At 36.3% G+C, this 26,202-nt stretch overlaps 2 protein-coding genes across 2 annotated transcripts; both read left to right on the top strand.

Moving 5' to 3' along the window:
- Nucleotides 1-3,054: 3,054 nt before the first annotated feature.
- LOC135677040 (carbon catabolite repressor protein 4 homolog 1-like) lies at nucleotides 3,055-13,440 on the top strand. Its single transcript, XM_065188904.1, has 13 exons — nucleotides 3,055-3,281; nucleotides 3,429-3,756; nucleotides 6,377-7,133; nucleotides 7,749-7,835; nucleotides 7,917-8,000; nucleotides 8,083-8,169; nucleotides 8,262-8,348; nucleotides 9,518-9,571; nucleotides 9,667-9,758; nucleotides 9,840-9,954; nucleotides 10,031-10,181; nucleotides 10,307-10,461; nucleotides 13,234-13,440. The coding sequence occupies exons 2-12, from the start codon at nucleotides 3,599-3,601 to the stop codon at nucleotides 10,450-10,452; spliced, it is 1,818 nt and encodes a 605-aa protein (XP_065044976.1). The 5' UTR covers nucleotides 3,055-3,281; nucleotides 3,429-3,598; the 3' UTR covers nucleotides 10,453-10,461; nucleotides 13,234-13,440.
- Nucleotides 13,441-14,293: 853 nt separating this feature from the next.
- LOC103989424 (DEAD-box ATP-dependent RNA helicase 37) lies at nucleotides 14,294-25,289 on the top strand. The gene is made up of 7 exons (XM_009408263.3): nucleotides 14,294-14,467; nucleotides 14,566-15,408; nucleotides 15,528-15,611; nucleotides 17,787-18,029; nucleotides 19,249-19,416; nucleotides 19,593-19,706; nucleotides 24,432-25,289. Exons 2-7 carry the CDS (start codon nucleotides 14,656-14,658, stop codon nucleotides 24,939-24,941), a joined length of 1,872 nt encoding a protein of 623 aa, XP_009406538.2. The 5' UTR covers nucleotides 14,294-14,467; nucleotides 14,566-14,655; the 3' UTR covers nucleotides 24,942-25,289.
- Nucleotides 25,290-26,202: the final 913 nt, after the last annotated feature.

Here is a 26,202-nt window from a genome sequence, read left to right as displayed (position 1 = left end):
TTCTGTTGGTTATGTTTATAGTGAGCTTTCCTAGTTTTGGATCAATTTTAATGATACTTTTGGGCACCAATAGGAATATCTTTTAGTTGTTTTGCTGTGACCTCATCCAAATAAATGACACTGAACTGAGCTGGTCTGGCAGCAATAAAACAGTGCACATATAGGAAAGAAATAGAAAGAAAGAAACACATCAAATCAGAAGCAGAAACACCACCATTTTTCCCACATCTCAAACTCCAAAGACATCATCAGCCTTTCTGATAACACACTGCTGATACATTCCTAAAAGCCTTCAAGTCCTTCACTTCCATGGCATCCAGCACCAAAAACATTCCTTCTTCCAAAGGCTACAGCTGATTCATAACTAGTAGGTGTTTCTGATACATCCTAAAGAGCATCATTCCAACCAAGTGATCTGTATAATCCAAATTATGGTTACAGTGCACAGTCTCAAGGAACATCCATATTATGACTTTCTTTGAGGCCAATTGGTTTTTTAGTATCTTTCTTGCAGTAGAATCCTCTGTCAATCTTCAGCCATACACTTTGCAGTGCTTGACTGATGAAGGAAACTCTTTGAAGCATGTTGCTTCTTGGAGAACTCCATGAGACATGTACTGTAATATGACTGACAGAGGAGAGCATAGAACAATAATCTTTAAAAGTATTCTGCAAACATATTAAAACTTGTCATATAGATTTCTTCTTCAAATCATTTTTGTTTTCACAGTTTTATTGATGTTTGCAAACCCACAATGAATCTGATTTCCATCCAAAAAGCTCCAGCAAACCAAAAAGACCAGATTAGATGCAAAGGTATTTGCAGTTCATTATACTTTCTTTCTTTTGGCACTCTGTGAGAAATTGGCATCTGGGATGAGCTAAAGATGCATCAAGAGGATTGAGACCTCAATCCTAATAGATTATAATTGATCCTATAGACTAAATCAAAGAAAGCTACTGTTATGCGCATATTGTTGAAAATATTTAGATATCAAATCTCATGTAATTTTGACTATGTTTTATGCTATTTCAATTATTGATCCAAATGTTTGATCAAGATTCAATAGCTTCAAAACCCATAATAATTTCTAGCTTGCTTTCATACTTTTACACCATTTATCAGATAAAAACATATTATATATCATTGAAATTGCTTTTGTTTGCCACTTGCTGTAGATGTTAGAAATATTGATTTGTAGGATATGTTCACTCTTCCTAGATTGATCTTGAGCTGATAGAATTAAGATCTTAATTCTCTGGGCAGGATTTTGACTCAACTCTCTCACTCTCTCCCTCTCTCTCCATCTATATAAAAATAAATTTTGAATAAATATATATTTGCTTTGGATATACATATATACACACTCACATATATATACTAAATTGAATAATATTCTTCCTTCTAATTATTACAATTATTACTAGGGCCCACTACTAAATCATTCTTGCTGCCAATGATTATTCTTCTTAAGCACTCACATGAAAAAACATGAGGAAAAAAATTGAATTAAGTTCACAGTTATTTTTTTTATTATACATTTTTAGGTTACATATATATATATATATATATATATTATTTATATTAAATAATAGTAAATATTAACCATAGAGAGGTACAAGGAGTATTCTAGAATGACTACTTAAAATTCCCCCCGAATAATTTGCATGATAAGAGATTTATTCCTAAAAATCATTAACATATGATCCCTTGACATGAAGTGATAGATTAATATCAATGTCCATTTTCTAAAAAATATATTATATTTTTCATAGATATCCATTGTTAGAGACACTTTTGGTCTTTCATATCTTCATAATTATAAGTTATTAAACTAATTTCTTCTGACATGGAATATGATTAGCATCAACTCTTTTTTTGCTTTATTATTTTATATTTACTCTCAAATACATATATTGTATACCATCTATCTCCATAAATATCCATTGCTAGAGACACTAATTTTAGTTTCCCTCTTTTTTTTTTTGAGGAATCTACACATACATCCAATTTAAATTCCTCAATAATTTCTTTATTTTCGATTTTTTTTTTGTATGGCATGGATTTTGGCATCTTAAACATCGAATTTTATTTTACTGTGCCCCATAACACTCTTATAATTAATGGTATATTTATGCATTTGATAAGTTTTCTACACTCGAACTAACTAAAATTGATATATCAGAAGTGATTAACCTAATTTCCTTTGAATGAATGCTAAAAGAATGGATATATATATATATATATATATATATATATATATATATATATATATATATATCATGCAATATTACTATTGCCTTTTTTTTAATTTAACTATATTTTCTATTAAATATATAAGTCATCCATCTCCACAAGTGATACTTTACCTTTAAACTAAAACTAACTAATATTAATCAAAGTTAGAAATAATTAACCTAATTCTTTTTTTGATGGATGTCAAAAGAAGGAATTCATATTTGTATATACAGTAGTTCATGTAATAATAATAATAATAATAATACTATCATTGTTGTTTTTTTTATTTAACAAATGATAAATGACAAAGACGAGTTTTAACTCGAATTACTTAATAAGATTTTATAAGTTAAACTAGTTAATATATTTAAAAAATATTAAAATTTGAATCCTTAACCTTAGAAAAATGAGTCAATACATTATTGAAATAATACACATTATATAAAATGTATACAATGTGGTTTCATATCATTTTATTTTCATTTTGTTATTTTCTACTAAAGTTCAAATCTATATATTTTTCATTGAATATAAAATCTTTAATGTTGTTGCCATTTATATTTACTATCTAAGCTATCTATCTCCATCTTCACATGTAGTTTCTTTTATTGTTATTTTCTTACATTATCTCTTTTTATAGAATTATTATTATTATTATTATTATTATTATTATTATTATTATTATTATTGCATAAGAAGTTAGTGTGACACATAACAAACATAAATAGGTAACGATTAACAGAAGAAGAAAAAGAAAAATTGGACAACGCAATCAGAGACGTTTAAATACCACGAGAGGACGTCACAAAAGGGGGGCGAGAGAGCAAATCGCAGGTGGTCGTAGTACTCTTCCCATCTCTCACACAGCGGCGGACAGTCTCGGCTCTCAACCACTCCCTCTTCTCCCCCCCCCCTCTCACCTTCAAAACCCTAACCTCCAATCCGTTCTCGTCTCTCGCTCCCGCATCCCCTAATCGCGCCTCTTCCAGCTTCGTTCGGCGGCCCCCACTCCAAGGATTTCTAGCCGTAGATCGAGCCAAAGGTATGATTTTTTGCGTTTTTGTCTGCACGACGATGCCCCTGGCATCTGTTTCTTCTAGGATTTGTCAGAAGGTGCTTTTTTCCCTTCATTTTTCTGTTCGATTGTGCGCATTGGAGCTGCCTTCTGATCGCTAGGCTTTGGATTCAGGTGGTCAACGCTGGCGGAACCTAGGGTCGGGTGATGGCGGATCCGCTCCGTCGCCGCCGCCGCCTATCTGGAATCAGCGTCGTGCTTACGAGATCGGGGTCGGAGGTGGAGGAGGTTTTGGGGCTGCTAGGGTTTGGACTTGGGAGGGTCGAATTGGACGGCGGGGAAGTATGCTGACCGTGCTGCGGGTTCACCTGCCGTCGGAGATCCCTGTGGTTGGCTGCGAGATTACGCCTTATGTTCTCTTGCGCCGGCCGGACGGCTCCATCTCGACTGACGATGTCCCTGAATCTGCCCCGCTCAATGGCTACTGCATGAGATATAAGTGGTGTGTTGTCGCTTTTTGTCCTTTTTTATAACTATTGCTTTGATCGCTGCTCATTTATAAGTTAGCGTTCGTTCTCCAACGTTTGATTAGTTTTCCAAGACTTGCTATCCTTTCCTATGTTCTTAGTGGCATTTCATTTCCATGTATTTCCTATATGGGTATGTTTCCGGTAATTAGCATCTGGGTGATGATTCGAGTTGGTCTTAGATATATAGCCAATGCTGCTTAATTGTGGTTTTTGTTTATAACTAGTCGTGTTTGATATTCTTTCCCCAGTGGCAGGTATACTACTAGATAAAGCTTTTCTTACGTTGATACCTCGTACTAGTGGTTGCATCTAGTACCTCAGCTAAAAGTTCACCTGATATTAGTTAAGTCAATTATTTTGCAATGAATCATCTAATTCATTTATATTAGAGCCACAAAGTTGTAGCTGGATTCTCCAGTTTCTTTCTTATTATTTTTGCATATGGGAAAGGGGTTTTGTGAGGCACCAAGATCTGTTGAACTTTGTCAAATTATCTTTTTTAACGTGTGCTCATTCCACGATTGCTAGTTGTCACGTTTTCCAATAAAAAAATTTGCTACTTGTTTTCTGGAAGCTGATATTTTGAGGCAGTTTCAGGGAACTCATACTTGATGGCTGTTTATCTGCTTATTTCAATGATATTGTCTGTTTGGTTTAGTAAATGTGGGTCTTTTCACAATATGAAACATATATATGTAAAGTTGTTCTTTCAATTGCTATTTCTAAATTGCAGAATGCTTCTCTCCATTTTCATCTCAGAAAAATACACTGTCAATTAAAGTGCTAATTTTGTTGTTGTTGACACATGTCTCAGTGCATCAGTCTGTTTGAATTGCAGTTTAGTATGATCTTTGTGTATCGGGCTAGTTGGAGATAAACCTGCTATAAACATCCCCAAATATGTTGCCTCTCTGTTCAACGTCCTTCTCTGTAAACTGTAGCACTTGAACAATTATTTCTTACAAACGAAAAAGTTCCATAACATATCCTCAAAATTTTTTATTAAATAGCTTTCTTTATTTTTGCTGGAACACCAGAAGAAAATTTAATGAAGTTCTAGACTTTGTTTATTGTCCATTTTTTAGTATTGGCATATCAGACTTGTAATAATGGTCATTTGAAGAACTTCAACAGTTGTGCTGGGAGACTTCTTGATAAAAACAAATTGACACGACATCATCTCAACTTTATGATCTTTAGATTTTTCTTTCTATATTTTGGTTACAAAGAAAGCATAATCTTGTCATTGCTGAATGGGTAGGTTGATTTCTTTGGGCATCCTTCGATTGTTCCTACCTTTGTTGGTTGATCGTGTAAGTGTGACCTTTCCTGGAGCACCAGAACTGTACTAGGGATTTCTTTTGGTAGGATCCAACAACAAGTTGTTATGTCCCAGTTATTTGGGAGCTGCTACATACCCATCATTGAGCTCTATCTAGGGTTATACCACTTAGCAAACTCAGAGATCTCAGAGCTTCTATTATTGTTTCTAATCAAGCTTCCTTAGGTCTCCTTTTTGCCACTCTTTGCACCACTAATCCTAATTGATTCGTCTCCATGTATAATTGGTGTATCTATACTTCTCCTTGGGGAATATTTATACAATGTCAATTGGTCTTTCCTCATTTTGTCCTTGGTTGTAGCTATACTCAATTGTTTACAATGTGACGATTGCATATTCTATTTTTTTGGAGTAACTCCTAATATCCATCTCAATTCTGCAGTACATGAGGATTCCTAATAGTTCAGTGGTCTAATCCATAAAACAGATGTTAATTTTATATTCAAAAATATTATCCTTCAATCCGAGAGGCCCATGATGATATCACAAAGCTTGTGGTGTTGCTCTCTAATTTAACCATTCCATTTTAATTTTATGAATAATGTCTCCGGCAATCTAGTTTTTGCTGAATTATAGATCTGTGATACCTAAAACTTCTATTTCTAGAATATTTTATCCATTTTAATTTGCACACTCAAATCTTCTCTTAGCATTAATATACCGACATTTCTGTGCGCATCCAAATTTCTAATTCAATCAGTCAAACCATCATGATGTTGTCCATTTCTCTATATATGAAATGGGAAACTAAGTACATATGGAGTGTAGAGTAAAACACAGGCATTTGATCTGCATAAAATATGCTAAGAAAACAGAAGCTTTTGTCTTTCTACTTCTCATTCTGCTTCATGATGTTTGCTAGCAGTTGTCGTTCTTCTGCAATTTAGGTGAACTGGAACATGGATAATTTTTATACTTAGAATTATAATGAAGACTCATAAGACAGCTTACTTGAAGTATAATTTATACATAGCGATATGGCATAACCAGGTAAAGAATACATTCCTTACTCTTCACATACACAGAACAACCACCACCATGAGGCAATTGCTTCGCCAGCAAAGGACATTTTTCTTGGTATATCATCATGTTCCATGTCGTTGTTGGCACCTAAAACGATGCCTTGCTTTTGTAAAGTAACCATTTGATGTTTGTTATTTAGGTGTTATTATTAACATTACCTTTAATTGATCTTATGCAATGTGAGAATTTTATGTTATGAATAATAAATTTAAATTTCTTTTATGCAGGTACCGAAATCAAGGTGATCAAAGAGTTGCTGTATGCAGTGTACACCCAACTGAGCAAGCAACCTTACAGTGCCTTGTTTGTCTTAAGGAGAAAGTGCCTATTGCCAAGAGTTACCATTGTACTCCTAGGTGCTTCTCTGATGCTTGGCAGCACCATCGCTCATTGCATGACCGAGCAAAGAAAACAGTAAATGAAAATGGAACTGATGAGGAAGAGGTCTTTGGACGCTTTAATAGTAGTGGATCTGGAAGTTTTAGCACAGGGCTGTCTGGTGTTGCACCTAATTTAGTACAGAGTCCAGGCCTTAATAATGGTCCAATTCCTATATATCCTACAACTGTTGCTGAAAAAAATGGGGAAACCTGGTCTGAAGTAGCCTTTTCTAGGACATATACTCCAACAGCTGATGATATTAATCATGTTCTTAAGTTTGAATGTGTAGCAATAGATGTGGAGACAAGAATACCTGTTGGAAATGTCAATACTGTTTTGACATCACGAGTAATTCCAGCCCCCTCTCCAACTCCTCGCCGCATGGTTCCAGTGAGTGGGGACCTCTTGGGGCAGTTAGATCTAGATGGCCGAACATCTTCTGGGACCTTCTCAGTTCTTTCATACAACATTCTCTCTGATGCATATGCTACAAGCGAGGCTTATAGCTATTGCCCAACCTGGGCCCTTTCGTGGCCCTACCGCAGGCAAAACTTGCTGCGGGAAATTATTGGCTACCATGCTGATATACTTTGTCTTCAAGAGGTACATATTCCATAGTTCCTTTTTTTTCCTTTTGTTGTTGTAAAATACTAAATATTCTCTTGAGCCAAAATTTTAGCTTTTCTCACTCTTTCTGGTCTCACTACAATATTATTGTCTGGTTCTCCTAGATTCTTTCTGTTAAATATTTCATAACAAACAATGTGCCTTTATGGCAGTATTCACATGACATATGCAATGTTCTTTTACATAATCATTTTCCTTGGTTCATACATCTCGTGCAATCTAGTTGGTAAAAGAAAAATGCTTCCTGCTTCTCATTCTATATTTATCACTGGGCTTGTAGTAAATTGCTTTTGCTGTTAACTGTATCTGAGTAGTTATTGCTCATTTGTGTTTTTCAGCATCACATATTAATGCTTTAATGTGGCAGTGGAGGTCATCTCTTTTTTTTCCAATAAAAGATAAATTATATTAGCTCATAAAACTGCACTGCTTATCAGAGTGCAAAAGATTTCTCAACTAAGGCAGATGTTGCCTCTAAACATCTCTTGTTGGGATATGGCTGTGTTATTTTTCTATAAAAATATTGTTTACTTAATTTTGTAACATCACCATATTTTACTATAAGAAATTCTAAATTTGCATCTCTTTCAGGTCCAACATGATCATTTTGAGGAATTCTTTGCTCCAGAATTTGATAAACATGGATATCAAGCATTTTACAAGAAAAAAACTTCAGAGGTTTAATTTCATATTTGCCTCAATTATTTTCAAGAGCCATCACTTTGCTTTCTACACTTGGTGATATTATTGTTGGTTCAGGTTTATGGTGGCAATCCAAATACTGTCGATGGTTGTGCTACGTTCTTCCGCAGAGACAGGTTTTCACATGTTAAAAAATATGAGGTAGCTGCACCGTGCACTTTCTTTCTGCAAGGTGATTGGTAGCATCTGATGCAATGTAGATTGACTTAATATCTGTATGCAGGTTGAATTTAATAAGGCTGCACAGTCTTTGACAGATGTTGCAATGGCAGCTGGTCAGAAGAAAGTTGCTTTGAGTCGTTTGATAAAGGTTGCCAGACAGCCCTGTATCTATAGTTTTCTGCCGTTTTCTGATCGTTGCTGGATTTGTCTCATTCTTATTGATGTTGAATCTATCTATAGGATAATGTAGCCCTCATTGTGGTCTTGGAAGCGAAATTTAGTAATTATGGCACTGATAATCCCGGAAAGAGGCAGCTAATCTGTGTGGTGAGCTGGTTTTGATCTTGCCATTTCTTTTAAAGTTACATACTGCATACAGTAGTTTCCATCTTTTGGTGTATGAATATGCTTCTTGATGTGCTGAAGATGTCCAGCATTTATGGCAAAAAACTGAAGCATATGTTGGTCAAGGTTTTAGGGAAAGGCATGCTCTTTTGCTTCATTGTATACATTTCTTTAATCAAAATTTCTTATGGATCTGCTTATCTTTCCACAGCTGAACATTTTTCATGAAATACAAATACAAGTTGTTTGGATCATAGGGGAAAAAATATGCCATTTTGTTTTTGCCTTCCCTTGAAAATATGAGATTGAAAACAATGGAATGAAGGATTTGATTAATATTTTCTGGATAAAGTTCCTCAAATCTTGAAAGATTAGTTTTTTTTTTTTAAACTGGAGAGCAATTGTCCAGCTGTCTGTCTCTCCCCTTCTTTTTCTTTCTCTCTCTTTGCATATTTGCATGTATATTGTGTGTCTTCCCAAGCAAACTTAAGAGGTATTCCCAAGGAAAGTCATCCTATAAGGAATTTTCCACAGCAAAAATTCAAGATGTGCCTTAAGCTTTAGTTTGGAGGATTTGACACAATGTGAATTGTCCTTTACTATTATGTTTGTAATATTTTCCTTTATGGAGGCATTAGTTTGGAATGATATTTTACTCCAGTGTTTTAATGTTTTTTATTAACTTATTTTGTTATGACATTGAATAATTTTATGGAAGAAGTTGGGGTCAGTTAGATTATTGGCACTTAAAAGCAAGATTAAGGAAACATAATTGTCCCACAAATCCAAGACCTCTTATTGATTTTATTTTGTTGGAAAGAAACAGAGATTAGTAAAGGAGCCTGGTGTTGCATTTTTATTCAGTGGATGAACCATTTAAATTGCTACTATAATTGGAGCTTTCCTGTTGTCTTAAATGGGTTTGTTTTGTTTTGTTTCTTTAACTTGCTTTTGTTTTCCAAAATTGTTAGGAAAGTCTGCAATCTGTTGAAGTTGTTGCCTAAACTCTTCTGCAATTTTTTCTTCATAAAGCTTCAAGGAATAATACTATGTACAGCTTTGAAACTGTACACAGCTTTTTCTTCATAATTTTTTCTATTTATGTGAGATTTTATAACCTTTGAATCATTTGTTTTTGGTCATCCATGCAGGCAAACACCCATGTAAGCGTTCATCATGAGCACAAGGATGTTAAGCTTTGGCAGGTTTTCATTCTATCCTGCTATATTTTTTGGAACTGTTCCTACATATGTTTTTCTTCTACTTCATCATTATGTTGTTGTCAATGCAATCCTCTCAGGTTCATACTCTTTTAAAAGGACTGGAGAAAATTGCTGTTAGTGCTGATATTCCAATGTTGGTCTGTGGAGATTTTGACTCTGTGCCAGGAAGGTCTGCACTTATTCTTGGTCAGTTTTACCATTTTCTTAAACAAAGGGAATCATAGTATCTAAATGAGTGTTGCATATGTAGCGCTCCTCATGCACTTCTTGCAAATGGCAAAGTTGATCCTTTGCATCCAGATCTGGCCGTAGATCCTGTGGGAATTCTGCGCCCTACGAACAAGATAACTCACCAGCTTCCATTGGTAATTCTTCTATTTTCTTCTTTTGATGTTTACTTTTAAGCTTTTCTTGGTGTTAACATGTATGCCCATTCAACAGGTAAGTGTGTACTCGTCATTTGCTAGAATGGCAGGAGTAAGTCCTGGATTAGAGCAACAGAGGAGGAGAATGGATGCATCGACACATGAACCTTTGTTCACAAATTGCACCAGGGATTTTATTGGCACTGTTGATTACATATTCTATACAGGCATACATCTTTTCCATTGATTGCAATTTGTCCAATAAATAGTTTCTTTATTTCCTTTCTCTTTGTTCAAATGTTTTCCAGAATAACTTATGCAAATGTCTTAGAGCCATGTCTCATGTTTGCAGCTGACTCTCTGTCAGTGGAATCTCTGTTGGAGCTCCTAGATGAGGAAAACCTACGCAAGAACACTGCAATTCCTTCTCCTGAATGGTCATCTGATCATATAGCACTCCTGGCACAATTTCGGTGCAAGCCTAGAATTAGACGCTGAAACAAAGTGGTAAGTAGAGAATCCCTTGTTTTTGTAGTCCATTTTTCTCTGTAATTATGACCCATGCGAGTGTTTTAGTTAGCTTATATGCTCTGCATTGTGCTGATAAGGTTTAACCTTTATTTTCGGTCTGAACAAGGACCGGTGCCGAACCGTAGAGCTTGGTACTGGTGTGTATCATTTTTAATTATATTGATACTGATCAATACATGTTGGCATACTGTCCAATATACCAATATGATGATGCCAGTTTATTGAGGTGTTGGAATCAGTATTGGACCGAGACCTTAAAACCTTCATGCTGGCATTAAATGTTATATTAATTACTTTGAATTGCAGCAAAATCCTATGAATATCATGTGGTATGAAATTTCAGATGGCATGAGGATATCTTTGGGAATGTTCAGATAACCAATGGTCTTTCCCAACAGAATTAGTTGTAGATATAGACCATCTTATTTTTAGAGATTTATTTCTTAATATTCTAATTGTAATCTCAGTAAAATGGTAAATATATTGTGACTGAAGGAAAAGAAGAGTTGATTGTTTGATATCTTTTTGTTGTCTTTTAAGGGGCTGTTTGACTGTCTGGCAATACCTTAGCAAAGCAGAAGTTCACCAAATCGTAGTTTGATAGCTTAGATTTTGACCATGGTGTAGTGGACCAAATCATATTTGACTCGATCCAATCTGGTAATTATCTGATCTTTGTGGTAAATGTATAATCTTCACTACACTAATAGTGATCAGATTACAAACTAATTCAGATCGATATCCACAAATTACAAACTTGAAGGGAAGGAGAAACCTTAGTCACTACCCTTCATATAAATTCTCGTGCAGCTACCTAGGCAGTTCTCCCTCTCGACCAATGTTGTCATCCGTTCTACCATCACTGCCTCTCCCCTAGGAGAGTACCTGCTTTTCAACCACATTTCTCTCTCCTTTTATCCCCCTTCGATGGATTGCAGCTACCATCACTGGCTGTCCTCCCCCACCCTCCATGTGTCTCTCTCCCGCCACCACCACCTGCACCTCCTCCAGCCACTCACCTCCCATATATCTTTCCCTATATCTCCTTTCTAGCCCTATTCTTTTCCCTCTTTCTCTTCCCTTATTGATTCAGCATCACCATCAGTGCCATACACTAACTTTCCCTCCTAGTCCCTATGGCTCTTCTTTTCCACTCTCTCTGTGCATTCCCATAGCTGATGCTGCTGTCAAAGCTGATTGTGCTAGATATTCCCTACTCTCTGATTCTTTTTTTATATATGTAGAGATTGGGCCAGAGATCCATAAATGATTTAAAATGGATACAAATCAACTGTAAGTCAATCTATCAAATCTTTGGATCAGATCAGATAGCGCTTGAGGGTTATTTCAGATATGGATTGATCTCAATCTAACATACGTTCTCTCTGTTTACCTTCCCAATTGCACTGGCAAGTTGCATTATTTTGGGGAGTCACATTTGTCACAAATTGGCAAAGTATAGCATGGTATTACCATATTTCATTAATATATGACAAGTATGGTTATTTAGCATGTGGCTAATGTACAGTATGTGATATTTGTAACATAAAGTTTTTGGGAGTATGGTAAAAATTATCTAAAAAAGATTCTAACAATTCTCACATGGAGTTGTGGACATTATTGTGTGATAAAAAATTTCATGATGAGTTTGGAACAAATAACATCTACAGGTGCTAAAATATCATTATCTGCATTTTTTTTATCCACATGGGTGTTGTTTGGATTCATGTGTTTGTATTGCTGTGTAATATTTTGTACACAGTTTTACATGTGAACCACCACTGGCATTTGTTTATATGTGCAATGTGCAATGTGCAATGTGCATGCTTAATAGCATCATGCATTGACAAGTTTGTATGTAATACATGTTCATGTATACATGTGTAATCATGTAATGTACTATGTTGGCAAAAAAATTTGTATGTAATTCTAGATTCATTTAGTAAATTATTTTTGAAAAGTTTTCAATTGTTTTATATTTACAAAAAAATTACGATGTACAATATGAGTAGTTTGGTGAATGGTGCATTCCACTAAATTAGCTCATTATGATTTTACAGATTTGTGTCTGTGCATATCACTGCAAAAGGAAGATTCACATGCATGAAACAACATGCACATGTATGGTTGGACATTTGTGTATGTTATGGTCTTACACACCTACATTGTCTGGCTTGGTATATACTGAACAAAACATATGGTGACTGCTTTAAGAAGTCATATGAAGATGGCACAAACATATTGCTTTAATAGATTAAAAAAATGTGTTAGAAGTATACTCATCAATGTGGAAGTACAGTAGTTGGCAACAGATTATACTCAAAATGATCATTTTAAATAGGTCAAAAATGAAGGTTGCATCATACTTGTCTTTCATCGGATACCTTTTGTTACTGTTGAGATAATTGTCATCATTCTTATCGAGAAATTTTGGTGTACCTGTTGTATTTGGCTTGTGTTAGATATGCTTATTCTCTCTCTCATATGCCAACAGTGTTATGCTAGTTTTTAGAATTAACTCCACTGTTCTTCAGTTAAGCATCCCACTTCATGCAATTAACTGTTCTATTTTCAGAGGTTTTGTAATCTCACATTTGGTTATAGTTGTGGCTATCCATTTATGTTCTGACCATTTGTTTTTTTTTGTTTTTTGAAAAATGTTGTTGGTGCTGGCTTTTAAACAAGTTAAATATTTGTGATTATGCACCTTTTTATTTTACTTGACTGCCCTCTCCTGTTGCTCTGCAGGTACCTCAGCCTGATTTGTTCGTGTTGTATCAAACAACTGAGTTGGTTAACCGTGAAGACCGCCTGGTTAGTCTCTTGGAGGGGGTAGATATTGTTTCTACTGCCCTTTTCACTATGTACCTCTCATGGGCTCATCAGTTATATGTATCATTGTACTGTCTCATAGCTAAGTTATGCGAAATGCGTGCCGTGCCGTGCCGTTTTGCCCTTTTTGTTTTATCTACTAGAGGCTATGTGATTCAGCCATGTTTTGATATAAATCTGGCAGAAGATTTCCCCTTAGAAGTCAAGAATGTAGGCCATGACCCCACAAACTGGGGAAACACATTCCAGCTGAATTCGTTTTTCTTGCTGTAGAGATGCCATTAGGGTTCCAAACAAGTGTATCATCTTTTTTCTAGTTAAGGCAGATTGAGATCCAAATGGAGCCATTTTTAGTTTTGGAACTGAAATCGGAATGATCAAACTCCCAAGAGGTAGCTACTTAAAATGAGCTGTTTCTGATCTCCCCAAGGTTGAAAAGTAACTCTCAGTCTTGTTGATCTCGTTGCTGTCCTTTGTTATTTCGATGAATCCTGGCATTTTATGTTGATTAGAGTGTCTAAAGCACTGCTTTTGAAAGCAAATCACAAACAAAATGTTTTCTTTAATCGTGACATCTCTCTTTCATCAATTGGCATGATTTCCACCAAGATTTATGTAGCCTTTGATTCAAATAATATTTTACTAACATAAAATCTACAAACTATCATAAAATTTAAGAAAAAAACTGACTTTTATGAAATTGGACGATCAAATCGAATGTGACGAGCGAGAGAGTGAATTTTTTGTTAGACGTATTTTCACAACCAAGGAAAAAGAAGGGCACTCTTTTGAGTAAAGACCAAAAGAAAAAATCTAACATAAAATAATTTTTTTTTGTTTGAAAATGGATTCTAATTTTTAAGAAATAAACAATATTTCAAGATCAATTATTCAAGATATAATATTTTCCCACTTAAATGGCTGACCGAGCTCACATTGCGTGATTATTTTTGGTTCTCGGCAATTAATCGGTCAATTTATATAAGGAGCGCCCTAAAAAAAGAGGGAAAAGCTAAGGCGGTCGGAGACATTTCGCTCACGCGTTCTTGAATAAGATTAGGGTTTCTGCTTCTTCCGACGTTCTCGTTTCTTTCTTCCCAACGACGACGTCTCCTCCATCCGTCCCGGGGTTTGAAGTGGTGCTCGTCAGGTATCCTTCTCTTCTAATTCCTTTGTCCTTCCTTTGATCAATGCTTGTTCTTCCTTGGGTGCGAAGATTTGATCTTGATGCTCGTTTTGTGTCGCAAGGGTGCAATCTTCTGGGGTGGGTAGCTGCGTCGATCTGTTTCGTTCTTGAAGACCTAAGTTGAAAAAGGATCCGGATTTGCTTCCCGAATTATGCGATCTTCGTGGGCCGATGCAGTCGCGAACGCCGAGACCTCGGCAGCCGCGGCCAGCGCCTCTCCGAATAACGTTGCCCCCGTCGCCGTAGGCCCCTCCCGCGGTGGTCGCGCTGCCTACGTCCCTCCTCATCTTCGCAACCGTCCGCCGTCCGTTGAGTCTCCGGCGTTGCCCCTTGCCGACGGCCCATCGGGCGCTAGGCAACCACCTGCATCTGGTGCCCTGCCTGCCGGTGGAAACCGATGGGGCGGTGGCCCCATCCGTGATGTTGCTCGCCCTGGCTTTGGTGGCGGCAGAGGTGGAGGCGGTGGTTGGCACTCCCGGAGGGAGCAGGAGGCCAACCCTTTTGCGAACGATGATGAGACCACCGAGGAGGTATTCGATAGCCAGGAGAATTCTGGTATCAACTTTGACGCCTACGAGGACATCCCTGTAGAGACGAGCGGTGACAATGTGCCTCCACCAGTGAATACATTTGCTGAGATTGATCTGGGCGATGCGCTGAATGAGAACATCAGACGGTGCAAGTATGTGAAGCCTACCCCTGTCCAGCGCTACGCAATCCCGATTTCACTCATGGGTCGGGACCTGATGGCCTGTGCTCAGACAGGTTCGGGAAAGACGGCAGCTTTTTGCTTTCCGATCATAAGTGGGATCATGAGAGGACCGCCTGCACAGAGGCAAAGAGGATCGAGGACTGCTTATCCACATGCACTAATTTTATCACCGACCCGTGAACTGTCCATTCAAGTATGATTCCTCCAATCCCTTTTACAGGGAAATGTTTTTTTGGTTGTTTAGTCAGTTATTCTTTCTATTTGCGTCTATGTCACCTTTTATTCTGTTGGTTTTTGTTTTTCCTACCTTAGATACACGAGGAGGCTAGGAAGTTTGCCTATCAGACTGGTGTCAGGGTCGTCGTTGCCTATGGTGGGGCTCCAATCAATCAGCAGGTTCTTATTACATGCTTTTCTTGTTGGCACTTGCTTTGTGGTTCTCTCAGTAGAATCTAAATTGTGGGAGGATGCTGTTCTAATATCTGATCATTGTCATCCACAGATTTATTAACTGTCGATTACAAATGGTTCATAGTCTTTGTCTATCTGTAATTTTGTACTTGATTTACATTTATTTCTAAACTTGAATTAATTGCTGGAGGAATTGAAAAAGAAACTAAAATATATTATTAGATTTGGATAACGTACTGGTTCTTTTGGGGTAATCCATCAGGTCGACAAATTTCTGCTCTTGAGGATTAGCATTAATCGTGATCTGGAAAAGCTTTCTTATTCGAGAAAAGTTAGCAAAAAAGAGAAAGGAAAATGTAGGTTAAAAAGATAGAGATTGTTATTATGTTGTGCAGTTTGTTCTGATTGTTCTCTTCTTTTGTGTTGATCTGGATGTGGATTTCTAATAGAGTAGAAACCTTTGTTGTGAAAGAGGTCGGAGTATGAACAAATAAAGTGAATTCTTTCCTATCTAGGATAAAAATGCTTGTGCATTATGAACTTTTTGGATTTAAAACCCACGTCCCTATTTATCTTCCAAAGCTGCTAAATGTATGCTAATACGCCTTGAAGTTTTAACAAACAATTATAAGTTCTGACCTATCTTGGAGGCTCCTTATTTATTTGCTGAAATATATCTTCTAAAGGCACCACAAAATGACTGAAGGTTATATCCAAACATTGCAATTATTTACAATTTTACCTAAAAAAAATATTAACTGTGAGATAAATAGCTTAAATCTGATGAAACCACTGTGGTATAGCTCTATCATTGAGTGGGTCACATGGATGATTGGTGGCCACAACAAATATATGACAATGAACGTATGCTGTCTCTTGCCTTTTTTTTTCTGCATCTTTGTTAATTTCTGGTGCTGCATTGACTTGCTGTTTTTGGAAAGATGTAATTGATGCTTCTTTGAGACTAGCTGTTGTTACCTTTTCATCTGAATCTTCACCTGCTTGTTGCATGGTTATACTCATGTTTCTGTTTATAGGTGTACCCTCAAGTGACATGTAAATATTTTCCAGATACAGTTCCTTGAACAATACACTGCAAGATTCTTAGTAGCAGCATGCTTGTACTATAAATGAGAAAACTGTTTTGAGGTTGATATTTATTTCTGAAATGGATCAATTTGGTTGTCTTTAACAAAGTTCTGGTAGGCATGATGTCATTCAAATTGTTCCTGGGAAGTGTTTGGTAGGTGTAATCGGTGGAATCAAACCATCTGTTCATGGTGGAACATATCTATATTCATGAGAAGGGGCCCCTTTGTAATTGTTTAACATTTTTGTTGGCCAGACGAGGTCTTTGGTAGGACTATAGGACCCTTAGCAATCTGGATATTGACCTATGGGTGAAACAAAGGTGTGTGGAGAATGACACACCTTCAGAAACAAGACATCATATTTTAAAGTGAAAATCATAGAATAACAAAGAAGGAATGATGGTAAATATGTGACTTTAGAAGATGGTTTTATTTTGTTTTGGACAGTATTATATGTGAAAATGTTGAACAATGAGTAAACAGGAGGAATAGTAACTTGAACGAAAAGTAAATGAAAACTCAAGGATGAATATGAGAAACTGAATACTTGCTTATTATAAGAAGTTGACAAGTACAAGATGAGGGGAACAGAAGAGAAATAAATATGCTGGGAAGAAAAGAGGAAACGAGAGAAAGAACAACCAGAAGAGTGAGGATAAGGAAGAGAGGTAAGAATATGATGGCTGATCCTGTTGATACGATATATTATTGTATTTGCTATTGTAATTGTTGCTTTTTTATTTTTGGATTAATTATCTGATTGAACAAGAAAATATAATTTCCAGTATATTATTGTTAACTGAAGAGTAGTATATTTATGTCATGCAAAAGTTGGCTCTAAGTGCATCTTTTTGTCCATGATTGTAAATTAATGTTGTGGCATTATTGGATGACAACTTCTAAATGGAGCTCCTTTTCCAACTATTTTGTATCTCTAAATTTGACTATCCTTTTCCAATATGATTAGATATTGTAGAGTAACAAGGAAGTAAGATACTGGAATTTTTGTGAGTCTTTTCCCCTCATTTTCTAGAGTTATACTTCTTTTACTGATTATATATATCTGCAGTTGCGAGACTTGGAAAGGGGTGTTGACATTCTTGTGGCAACTCCTGGTCGTCTAGTGGATCTGCTTGAGCGAGCTAGAGTTTCATTGCAACATATTGGATATTTGGCTCTAGATGAGGCTGACAGAATGCTCGATATGGGCTTTGAGCCACAAATTCGAAGAATTGTCGAACAAATGGACATGCCGCCATGTGGTCAAAGGCAGACTATGCTGTTCAGTGCCACATTTCCAAAAGAAATACAGGTTTGTCTACCAGTTTGTTAAAAGAATTTTGTCTGGGCACTTGATCATAATATGTAGCGTTGCTGTTGTAGAATATGTGGCAATCTTCTTCATGTCACTGTGACTTACATAGCATTGTTGTTATAGAATTAGAATATATGGTAATCTTCTACATGTTACTGTGACTGCTTCTAGTAATGATGTGTGATCTTTTTATAGTTTGGGGACTGCTATCTTTTTTTTCAGCATTGTTAAGTATTGGTTCTTGATTCAGATTCTTAGGGGACATGACAGAAACGTGGAGCATTTGCATGGTCGTATAGGATATCTTTACCTGAGAAGTGCTATATATTCTTTTCAGATATCCATTATTGAAATTCTATGCCTTGTATGACTTGTGCAATTAACCTAGAAATTTTTTTTATTATGATTAGGATTTTAGATCTACTTATACAGCATCTAAAGTTATTTTATATCAATTACTATTGTCGGATGCTGTTATAAATGCATTGCTGGTGGTCTTCATTGTCATTGAGATAAGCTAGAGGGAAGTCTCTTTTTTCTTTTCAAATGGTAAGTGTGGTGGTCCATTGTCATTGAGATAAGCTGGAGAGAAGTTTGTTCTTTCCCAAATGGTAAATGGTGTGAGTATGAGATTTGATCTTGGACTTTCCTATCAGTCAGTCAGAGTCTTACCCAGATAGGCTAGCTGTCATTCTCGCTGGAGAAATAAATTGTTTGAATAATAAGGACAAGGAATAATAGGAATTGTTAATGGTTTGATAACTAGGGACAATGCTGAGGGAGAAGTGAATATGCTACTGGCTTAAATGAGAACTGTCAAATTTCTTAATATTAATACCTTTGACTAGGATGTATGTCAGACGGGTAAAGTATATGTAAGCAGTTTCTTGATGGATGAGAGTGGAGGGTAAAGAAGATTCAATATTTGCTGCATTACAGAACTCTCATTTTGAGGTTGAAATGGTTGGAAAGTTGAGCACATTTTTTTGGTGCTTATTTTTGATAATATATGTTTATGGGCCATTGGTTTGTTACCTGACTATTTGCAGCCTTTGATTCTGCTTCTTTAGCAATTATTAAGCCTCAGAAAATGTTTACGCTGACAAGTTCCAATATTTCTCATTGGCCTACATTGTTATATTGTTTTCCCCTTTTCTTTCTTTAATAAATAATTGATCTCTAAGATATGTCAACGTGACAAAGTTAATTCATGCAGAGATTGGCTTCTGATTTCCTTTACAATTACATCTTTCTTGCTGTTGGAAGAGTTGGTTCTAGTACTGATTTGATTGTTCAAAGAGTGGAGTTTGTACTTGACTCGGACAAAAGAAGCCACCTTATGGACCTACTCCATGCCCAAAGAGACAGTGGTGCCCATGGAAAAGTAAGACCAACCTATTTACTGCATCCTTATGTTGGTCTTAAATTTTGTTTGGCTCTGTCCACTCAAAAGTGTTCAGATACTCTAATTTTCTTGTGTTTTTTTCTTGGTAATATTATCTTGTATTAATTGTACTTTTTCTCATTATGACTGATTTTTTGTTACTTTAATTGCTGCAGCAAGCTCTAACTTTGGTCTTTGTTGAGACAAAAAGAGGAGCTGATTCATTGGAACACTGGCTTTGTACTAATGGGTTTCCTGCAACCACTATTCATGGGGACAGGACTCAGCAGGTAATTAAATCTAGTAATGGCTGAATTATCAACGTGACCTGCCTTGTTAGCTTAACAGTACTTCTAGAAGCTTATTTCTTGTACATCTTGGATTCCGTAATATTTATTGCTCGTCTTACTTGGACCTTTTTGTTCTGGACGATACTGCCATGCTGAATGTTATAGAAGGTGATCATTTTTTTCTCTCTTTCTCTGCAGTAAATTCAACAGTATGAAAAAGTGTGATTTTTATTTAATCTTTTTGAAAAAAAATCTATTGGATCTTGATAGTTCCATTTGAAGGTTTCACTCCAATGGCAATGTTAGATTTCGTCTATCTGTCTCCTAATCATTTGGAAACTAAACTGTGGGTTCATTATTTTTTAGTTCTTTTCTCTTCTCACTCATATTTATTATATCATGTAATCATGGTCACATGTAATAAACTGAAATGCAGTGTTTCAGGAAACCATGGTGGAGCTTGTTGTAACATAATTGAAACTCTGCATCTGCCACAAGGTGTTCTTTCTTCTTCTTTCATGTGAGACATTAAGAGTTTAGAAGCTGATACGCGAGTCTAGCACTAGCTGACACATTTTCGATCAATTATGTAAAAGCAACTTGAGGAAATAAATAGAAGACTATAAGTGAAACAAGTGGAGTTCACGTATGTTTAAAATAACACAAATGGTCATTGGTGAGAGTGGAAATCTGTAGAAGGTTAGATTAGAAATGAAATAGTACTAGAGAACAAATTTTCAATCAATTATGTAAAACCAACTTGTGGAAGTCAACAGAAGATTAGAAGTGAATTAAGCGAAGTTTCCTTATGTGCAAAATAACACAATTGGTTGTTGGTGAGAGTGGTTAGCTGGTGTATGCTCATACATATAAATGTATGTTGAGTTCTCTCTATTAACTTAAAAAGATTTCTTGTTAATCAGGGAGCACTTCAATCAGGGAGGCTATTAACTTAAATGTGTATAAATATACACTTACCCAAGTTGCAGCACTTTGATTTTTCTTCAAAGGAGCCCAAAGAGATGGCAATAAGACAGCAAAGATACATTGCAGAATGTTTGTCCAACAGAATAACTTCTGTTATCCAAGCACCTATCTCCCACTGAGAGAAAAAGAAAACTGAAAATGTAAAGAGGCTTGCATTAAATTTCAGTATGAGAGAGCATAGCAGGATTGAAAGAATAGGTGGTGAATGAAATCTGTGGATGCAAACTGAACAATTTAAACTAGGACAAAAATAAATCTGCATTATAAGAAAAAAAATCTTCCACTTGCTGTTGATGCGTTTAATCAAATTCAAGATGCAAGGTACAGACAAGGTCGAATAAAGATTGTAGTTGATGAGATTGAAGAATGCTATATAGCCCAGGTGGTGACTTGTGACACTGATTTTAAGGTTGCTGAACATTTAGACACGGTCAATATTTTTTCAAACATTGAATAGCCATGGCTTATTTCTAATGATAAGGACATTAACAACATCCAACTAATGAAGAAGACCTTGGTGAAAGTACAATATATTATCTATTTTATCTGTAATCCTAGGTGTATGCCTTGATGAAGTGATTTAGAAATTCATATTATTTGACATCACTCAATTAGCTAGTAACTTCATCTCCTTGAGGTCCAATTAATGGCGATGTGACTCAATGTTGTATTTACATTTGAGTAACTAGTTTAGCTATCATTTTGCAAGCTCATTCTAATAGATCATGAAAAAGCATGTTTTGTTATCGAGATTCTGGAATGCAGTGATGGAGACTATAATTTTTGTTGAGTCATTTTACTTAGTCCTAGGTTAGGTTTACACGGAAAAGAGATTGCAAATGGACTACACTTATATTTGATGAGAAGATCATGAAGAAGCATATTTTGTCCTCTAAATTTTGTGATGTAGTGTTTGATATCATTGTAACCGTTGAACGTCTGTCTTAGTCGTGCGCAAGGTTTACATGGAAATCAAATCCTGGATGGGCTACATTAACCGCCATGAATGCATACTGTTAGGGAGGTGATTATGAAGATTCTTCTTGATCGTGAGAGATCTAAGCCCTTATTTTGTATCATTGATCGAAGATGAGATAGATGTTTAGGTAAAAGAGAATTTTTAATTTTCTTAATTTTATACCTCATAAATTATGATATGCATATTTTAATAAAGATCAAAATGTTGGATTGTTGTAATCCACACTAGTACCGATATAATCTATTCACTGAAGTTGACCTGTTATTTACCCTTTTTATAATCATCATTGGGTTGGAACTAGATATCACTAATACGACCTATGCTATTATAAAGGATTTCGTTAGGTAGTCTTTTGACATGTGAAATTAATATAATTCCTTATGATCTTTAAGGGATGCTTGTCTTGAGAGTGGCTCAGTCATCTAGCATACTGAGGTATGATGCCAATATAATGTGTCATGGTAACACAATTCTCAAATAAAATTCATGTATGTTGCAATCAATTAAACATTATTAAATTTTAATTGTTTGATTGTAATTTTGTAGATTAGTGTTGCCTTCAATGTGGAGGATCCACACATTACTACAGAAAATATGGTGTGAATCCTATCACAAATTGCACCAACGGTTGAAAGTGTAATTAGTCTACCTTGTCCTTGATACACAAAAATTCACAGTCAGCTTTCATATAGATGCTTGGAGAAATTGGTTTACATTCGCAAAATACCAGGACCCTTCACCTGTCGATGATACATTAGATTCACCACATCTAGGTTCATTTTGGATCAGATTGTAAACAATGACCAATAGGGTGAAGCTCCTCAGCATTAGGACTAACTTCTTTTCAAGGTTAACTTTTGTTCCCTTGTCAAACTCAAAAGACTGGAAGAAGCTAATAGATGAGATGGTGATGTCTTAGATACACCCGGCTCATTTTTGTATCAGAGTCTGACTTCTTGACCCTGTAGCCCAATTTTGGTTAGAATTAACTGGAGTTGGCCAACTATGGCCAATAATAGCTAATTTGACATATTCAACAGAAAAAAGTAGGGAGGAGTGGGCGAAGAAATAGAGGGAAGTAATCAAATTTGGAGAGTTTGAAGAAACTAGCTGTTGAATATGGTGATGGTCTTAGATGCACCCAACTCATATTGGTTCATCAAAGGCTGGTTTATTAAGGCTGATTTCTTGACCTCAACCAAAATTTGCCAACTTTGGTTAACTCCAGCTAGCTTTACATATTAAAGAATCAAAAGAGTGGGTGGGAGAAGAAAAATAGGGAAGCTAAAATGGAGGAAAGGAGATGGAGCTGCTGACTCAAACTTGAGATAGATGCACAACTGCTATAATATTTGATATTTGATGCAATTATTGCATTTGTCGTCTATACCATTATTGAAATGTTCATCATCCATCACCAAGAAACCCAGAGGAAAGAGCATTAGAAGATGAAAGGGGAAGTCAAGAGTAATTCTTAATCTCTTATGTAAATAGAAATGCCAACCCGAAGATGTCAGGAGACTCATAATTAATTTCAAGTCTCATTAACATTCCGAATGAAGTTTGGTTTTTTTTTTTTACGACAGCTCATTCGATTGTTTTTTTCTTTCAAAGGCATCGCCCTCTTTGCATTGCCCATGAATCACGAGCTCCATCTCTCTCCGCATTGTCCAATCACCATTGCTAGACTATTATTGCAGTGTCCACTCCTTGGCTGCCTCATTACCAAGATGACTTCTTTCTTCTTCTTCTTCTTCTTCTTCTTCTTCTTCTAATTACCATGATACATGCCAATGTACCATGTATCAGAATGCTGGCATTGGACTGGATGCTTACAGGTTCGGTCATCGGTACAAGCCTGATATCTGAAATTGCATTCGTTGAATTAACCTAATAGAGAAGTATTAAGGATACAAGTTTCATCATTATCTTCAAGATCAACAGAAAATTGTTTTTTTTTTTGTGTGATTTGATTAATATTTTAATAAAAAGAATCATAATCGCTTTTAATGAATTTTTCTCTATTATTTGGTAATTTTAATTTAAATTATTTTCTCATCTATTCTCAACTTAACCAATGTGATTTTACTGGTTCATCTGTGCTGATTTTTGTCTGTCTTTAGTCGATCTTGATACTGATCTTATGAACTATGGTTATGATGGACCATAATATTAGTTCTCATGGTATTGTGTGTATTTTGGACTTTGAAATTCTATACGAATCTCTGACAATGGAGTAATAATGCAAAAAAATATATATATCAAACTGAAGATCCTCACTGTACTCATGTATATTTGTTTGAGGTCACTAGATTTGCAATTCCTGATAAATCTGCCAGTGCAGTGAGTGATGCAGATAAATCCAAATCAAATTTCTTCCTTTGTGAAATTAATGCTGAAATTAACTGAGGGCCATGCAAGTTGAAGATTTGCATCTTTTTAATGTTATATGAAAACATATGTATCTTCTATGTCACTGTAACTCTTTCAGTTTTAATTTAGCTAATTTTGCTGGTGGGTTGATGGATGATATGACCTTCAAGTTTGAAAATACAGACTACTGTCCATAAAATCATCAAGTTAAAAATATCTAAAACTTGAGAACTATCAAATTGTCAGGAGCCTTCTCACGTCAGATGACTGAGTTCTCTGTGTTGAGTTTTATTTGATGTTTTTTTCCAGATCTTTAGAATGCTGTCCCCTTGAGAATACTTGCTTAAAAGAAGTTCTCTATTGACATATCATCTATTCATTTTCAGGAAAGAGAACAGGCTCTGAGATCTTTTAAGAGCGGTGCAACTCCAATTCTTGTTGCAACAGATGTTGCAGCCCGTGGGTTGGACATTCCCCACGTGGCACATGTTATCAATTTTGACCTCCCCAATGACATTGATGATTATGTGCACCGTATTGGAAGGACTGGCAGAGCTGGAAAGACTGGTCTGGCCACTGCCTTCTTCAATGAGAGTAACTCATCCTTGGCGAGGTCATTATCTGAGCTCATGCAAGAAGCAAACCAGGAGGTGCCACAGTGGCTCTCCCGCTTTGCTGCAACCCGTTCTTATGGTGGTGGTGGTGGTGGTAGAAACCGGAGATCTGGTGGAGCCCGCTTTGGTGGTCGTGACTTCAGGAGAGAACCCTCTAGCAAGGGCGGGGGAGGAGATTATTATGGTGGAGGCAGCAGTGGATATGGAGGAGGATCATATGGGGCGTCTTCAGGTTACGGGGGTGGATATGGCAGTTCAGGGGTGACAAGTGCTTGGGATTAGTATGGTCCATGTTCACCCTTTTTCCATGAATACAATTTTAATAGGTTTCCATACTTGTAGGATTAATTTAGTAACTATTCCATTGGTGTTTTCTGCTCATTCAATATTCTCTCTTCTACTAATTGGTTCCCCGCTGCAGGAAGGGATGTGTGGTTGCCGTTTGGATGTTGAGTTCTAATTTTGGGTCTCTTTTTTTTATTTTCTTTTTTTCTTTTTTCCATCCTCGTTGAATCAGTGGGAAGGTGTATCATGTTTGGGGCTGCTATTTTCATCTAAAAAAAACATGGTGTTTTTGGCTGTTTAAGCAGTGGGGAATCAAACAAGAGCAAAGAGTTTGGCTTTTCTACAGTCATTATTACCTGTCAGAGTTCTCGTTGTAAATTATCTGAACATCGAATAAGCGTGGAGGGAGAAGAGAGATCTCGGAGGCTGTCATGTGCGCATCATGATGCCTGTATTATTATTATTATTATTATGATTTGAAGAACCTGTGTATGTCGTACTCTCCAAGAATTTAGGGTTTCGAGATTAATTATTTGGTAGCGTTGTCTGCATCTTAATTGGTGGTAATCAGTTGATGTAAAATAACTGTATGAGATGATGAATTGCTTCACAGCAGAATCGGTAGCAGATTCCAAAATAGTTGGAACATGATGGGTTCTTTGTTAATGTGGGCAGCACCACCCCCACCGACTTTTTGTTTACTGATGTTTGCTTGAGCTGCACCGGATTCTCATATGAACATCCCCACTTGGATCAATTGGATGGATTAAAGATTGGCAGTCTTCTCTCCTACCGTGTGATACAAATCCAAGAACTTGCACCGGATGCTTCCTCCCTCTGATTCCTCATCCTTCTTCCTCCCAACCTTTTTATGTTTAGGTGTACCGACATATGATATGTTAGAATGGATCTTGGATCTGGTTTGGTTTGGTTACCGAGGTAGTGGAATTCGGATCATTGACAATGGTGGTGACTTTGGCATCACACTCGAAGAACAACGGTGAACATCTTTTTTAACTAACTAATTCCATAGAGGTAGAGGAATTCGGATCATTGACAATGGTGACGACTTTGGCATCACACTCAAGAACAACGGTGAACATCTTTTTTAACTAACTGATTCCAACGGCGATGAAATGTTCATACAAAAAAAATTTGTCATCTTTTATACATCAATTTTACCATACGTCGTATCCTTAATGTATTTACTATAACAAAATATATCGCCTTGTACGAGTAGTATTTTTTAAACTTCTTT

Source organism: Musa acuminata, chromosome BXJ1-6 (genome assembly GCF_036884655.1).
Source record: "Musa acuminata AAA Group cultivar baxijiao chromosome BXJ1-6, Cavendish_Baxijiao_AAA, whole genome shotgun sequence".
NCBI classification, from domain to species: domain Eukaryota; kingdom Viridiplantae; phylum Streptophyta; class Magnoliopsida; order Zingiberales; family Musaceae; genus Musa; species Musa acuminata.
This window is presented reverse-complemented; position numbering and strand designations above follow the sequence as displayed.

Coding starts and splice junctions, on each gene's coding strand:
- LOC135677040 (XM_065188904.1), top strand. CDS start 3,599: ATGCTGACCGTGCTGCGGGTTCACCTGCCGTCGGAGATCCCTGTGGTT. Junction 7,836..7,916: donor ACAAGAAAAAAACTTCAGAG/GTTTAATTTCAT, acceptor TTGTTGGTTCAG/GTTTATGGTGGCAATCCAAA. Junction 9,572..9,666: donor AGGATGTTAAGCTTTGGCAG/GTTTTCATTCTA, acceptor CAATCCTCTCAG/GTTCATACTCTTTTAAAAGG.
- LOC103989424 (XM_009408263.3), top strand. CDS start 14,656: ATGCGATCTTCGTGGGCCGATGCAGTCGCGAACGCCGAGACCTCGGCA. Junction 18,030..19,248: donor CATTTCCAAAAGAAATACAG/GTTTGTCTACCA, acceptor TAATTCATGCAG/AGATTGGCTTCTGATTTCCT. Junction 19,417..19,592: donor ACAGTGGTGCCCATGGAAAA/GTAAGACCAACC, acceptor TAATTGCTGCAG/CAAGCTCTAACTTTGGTCTT.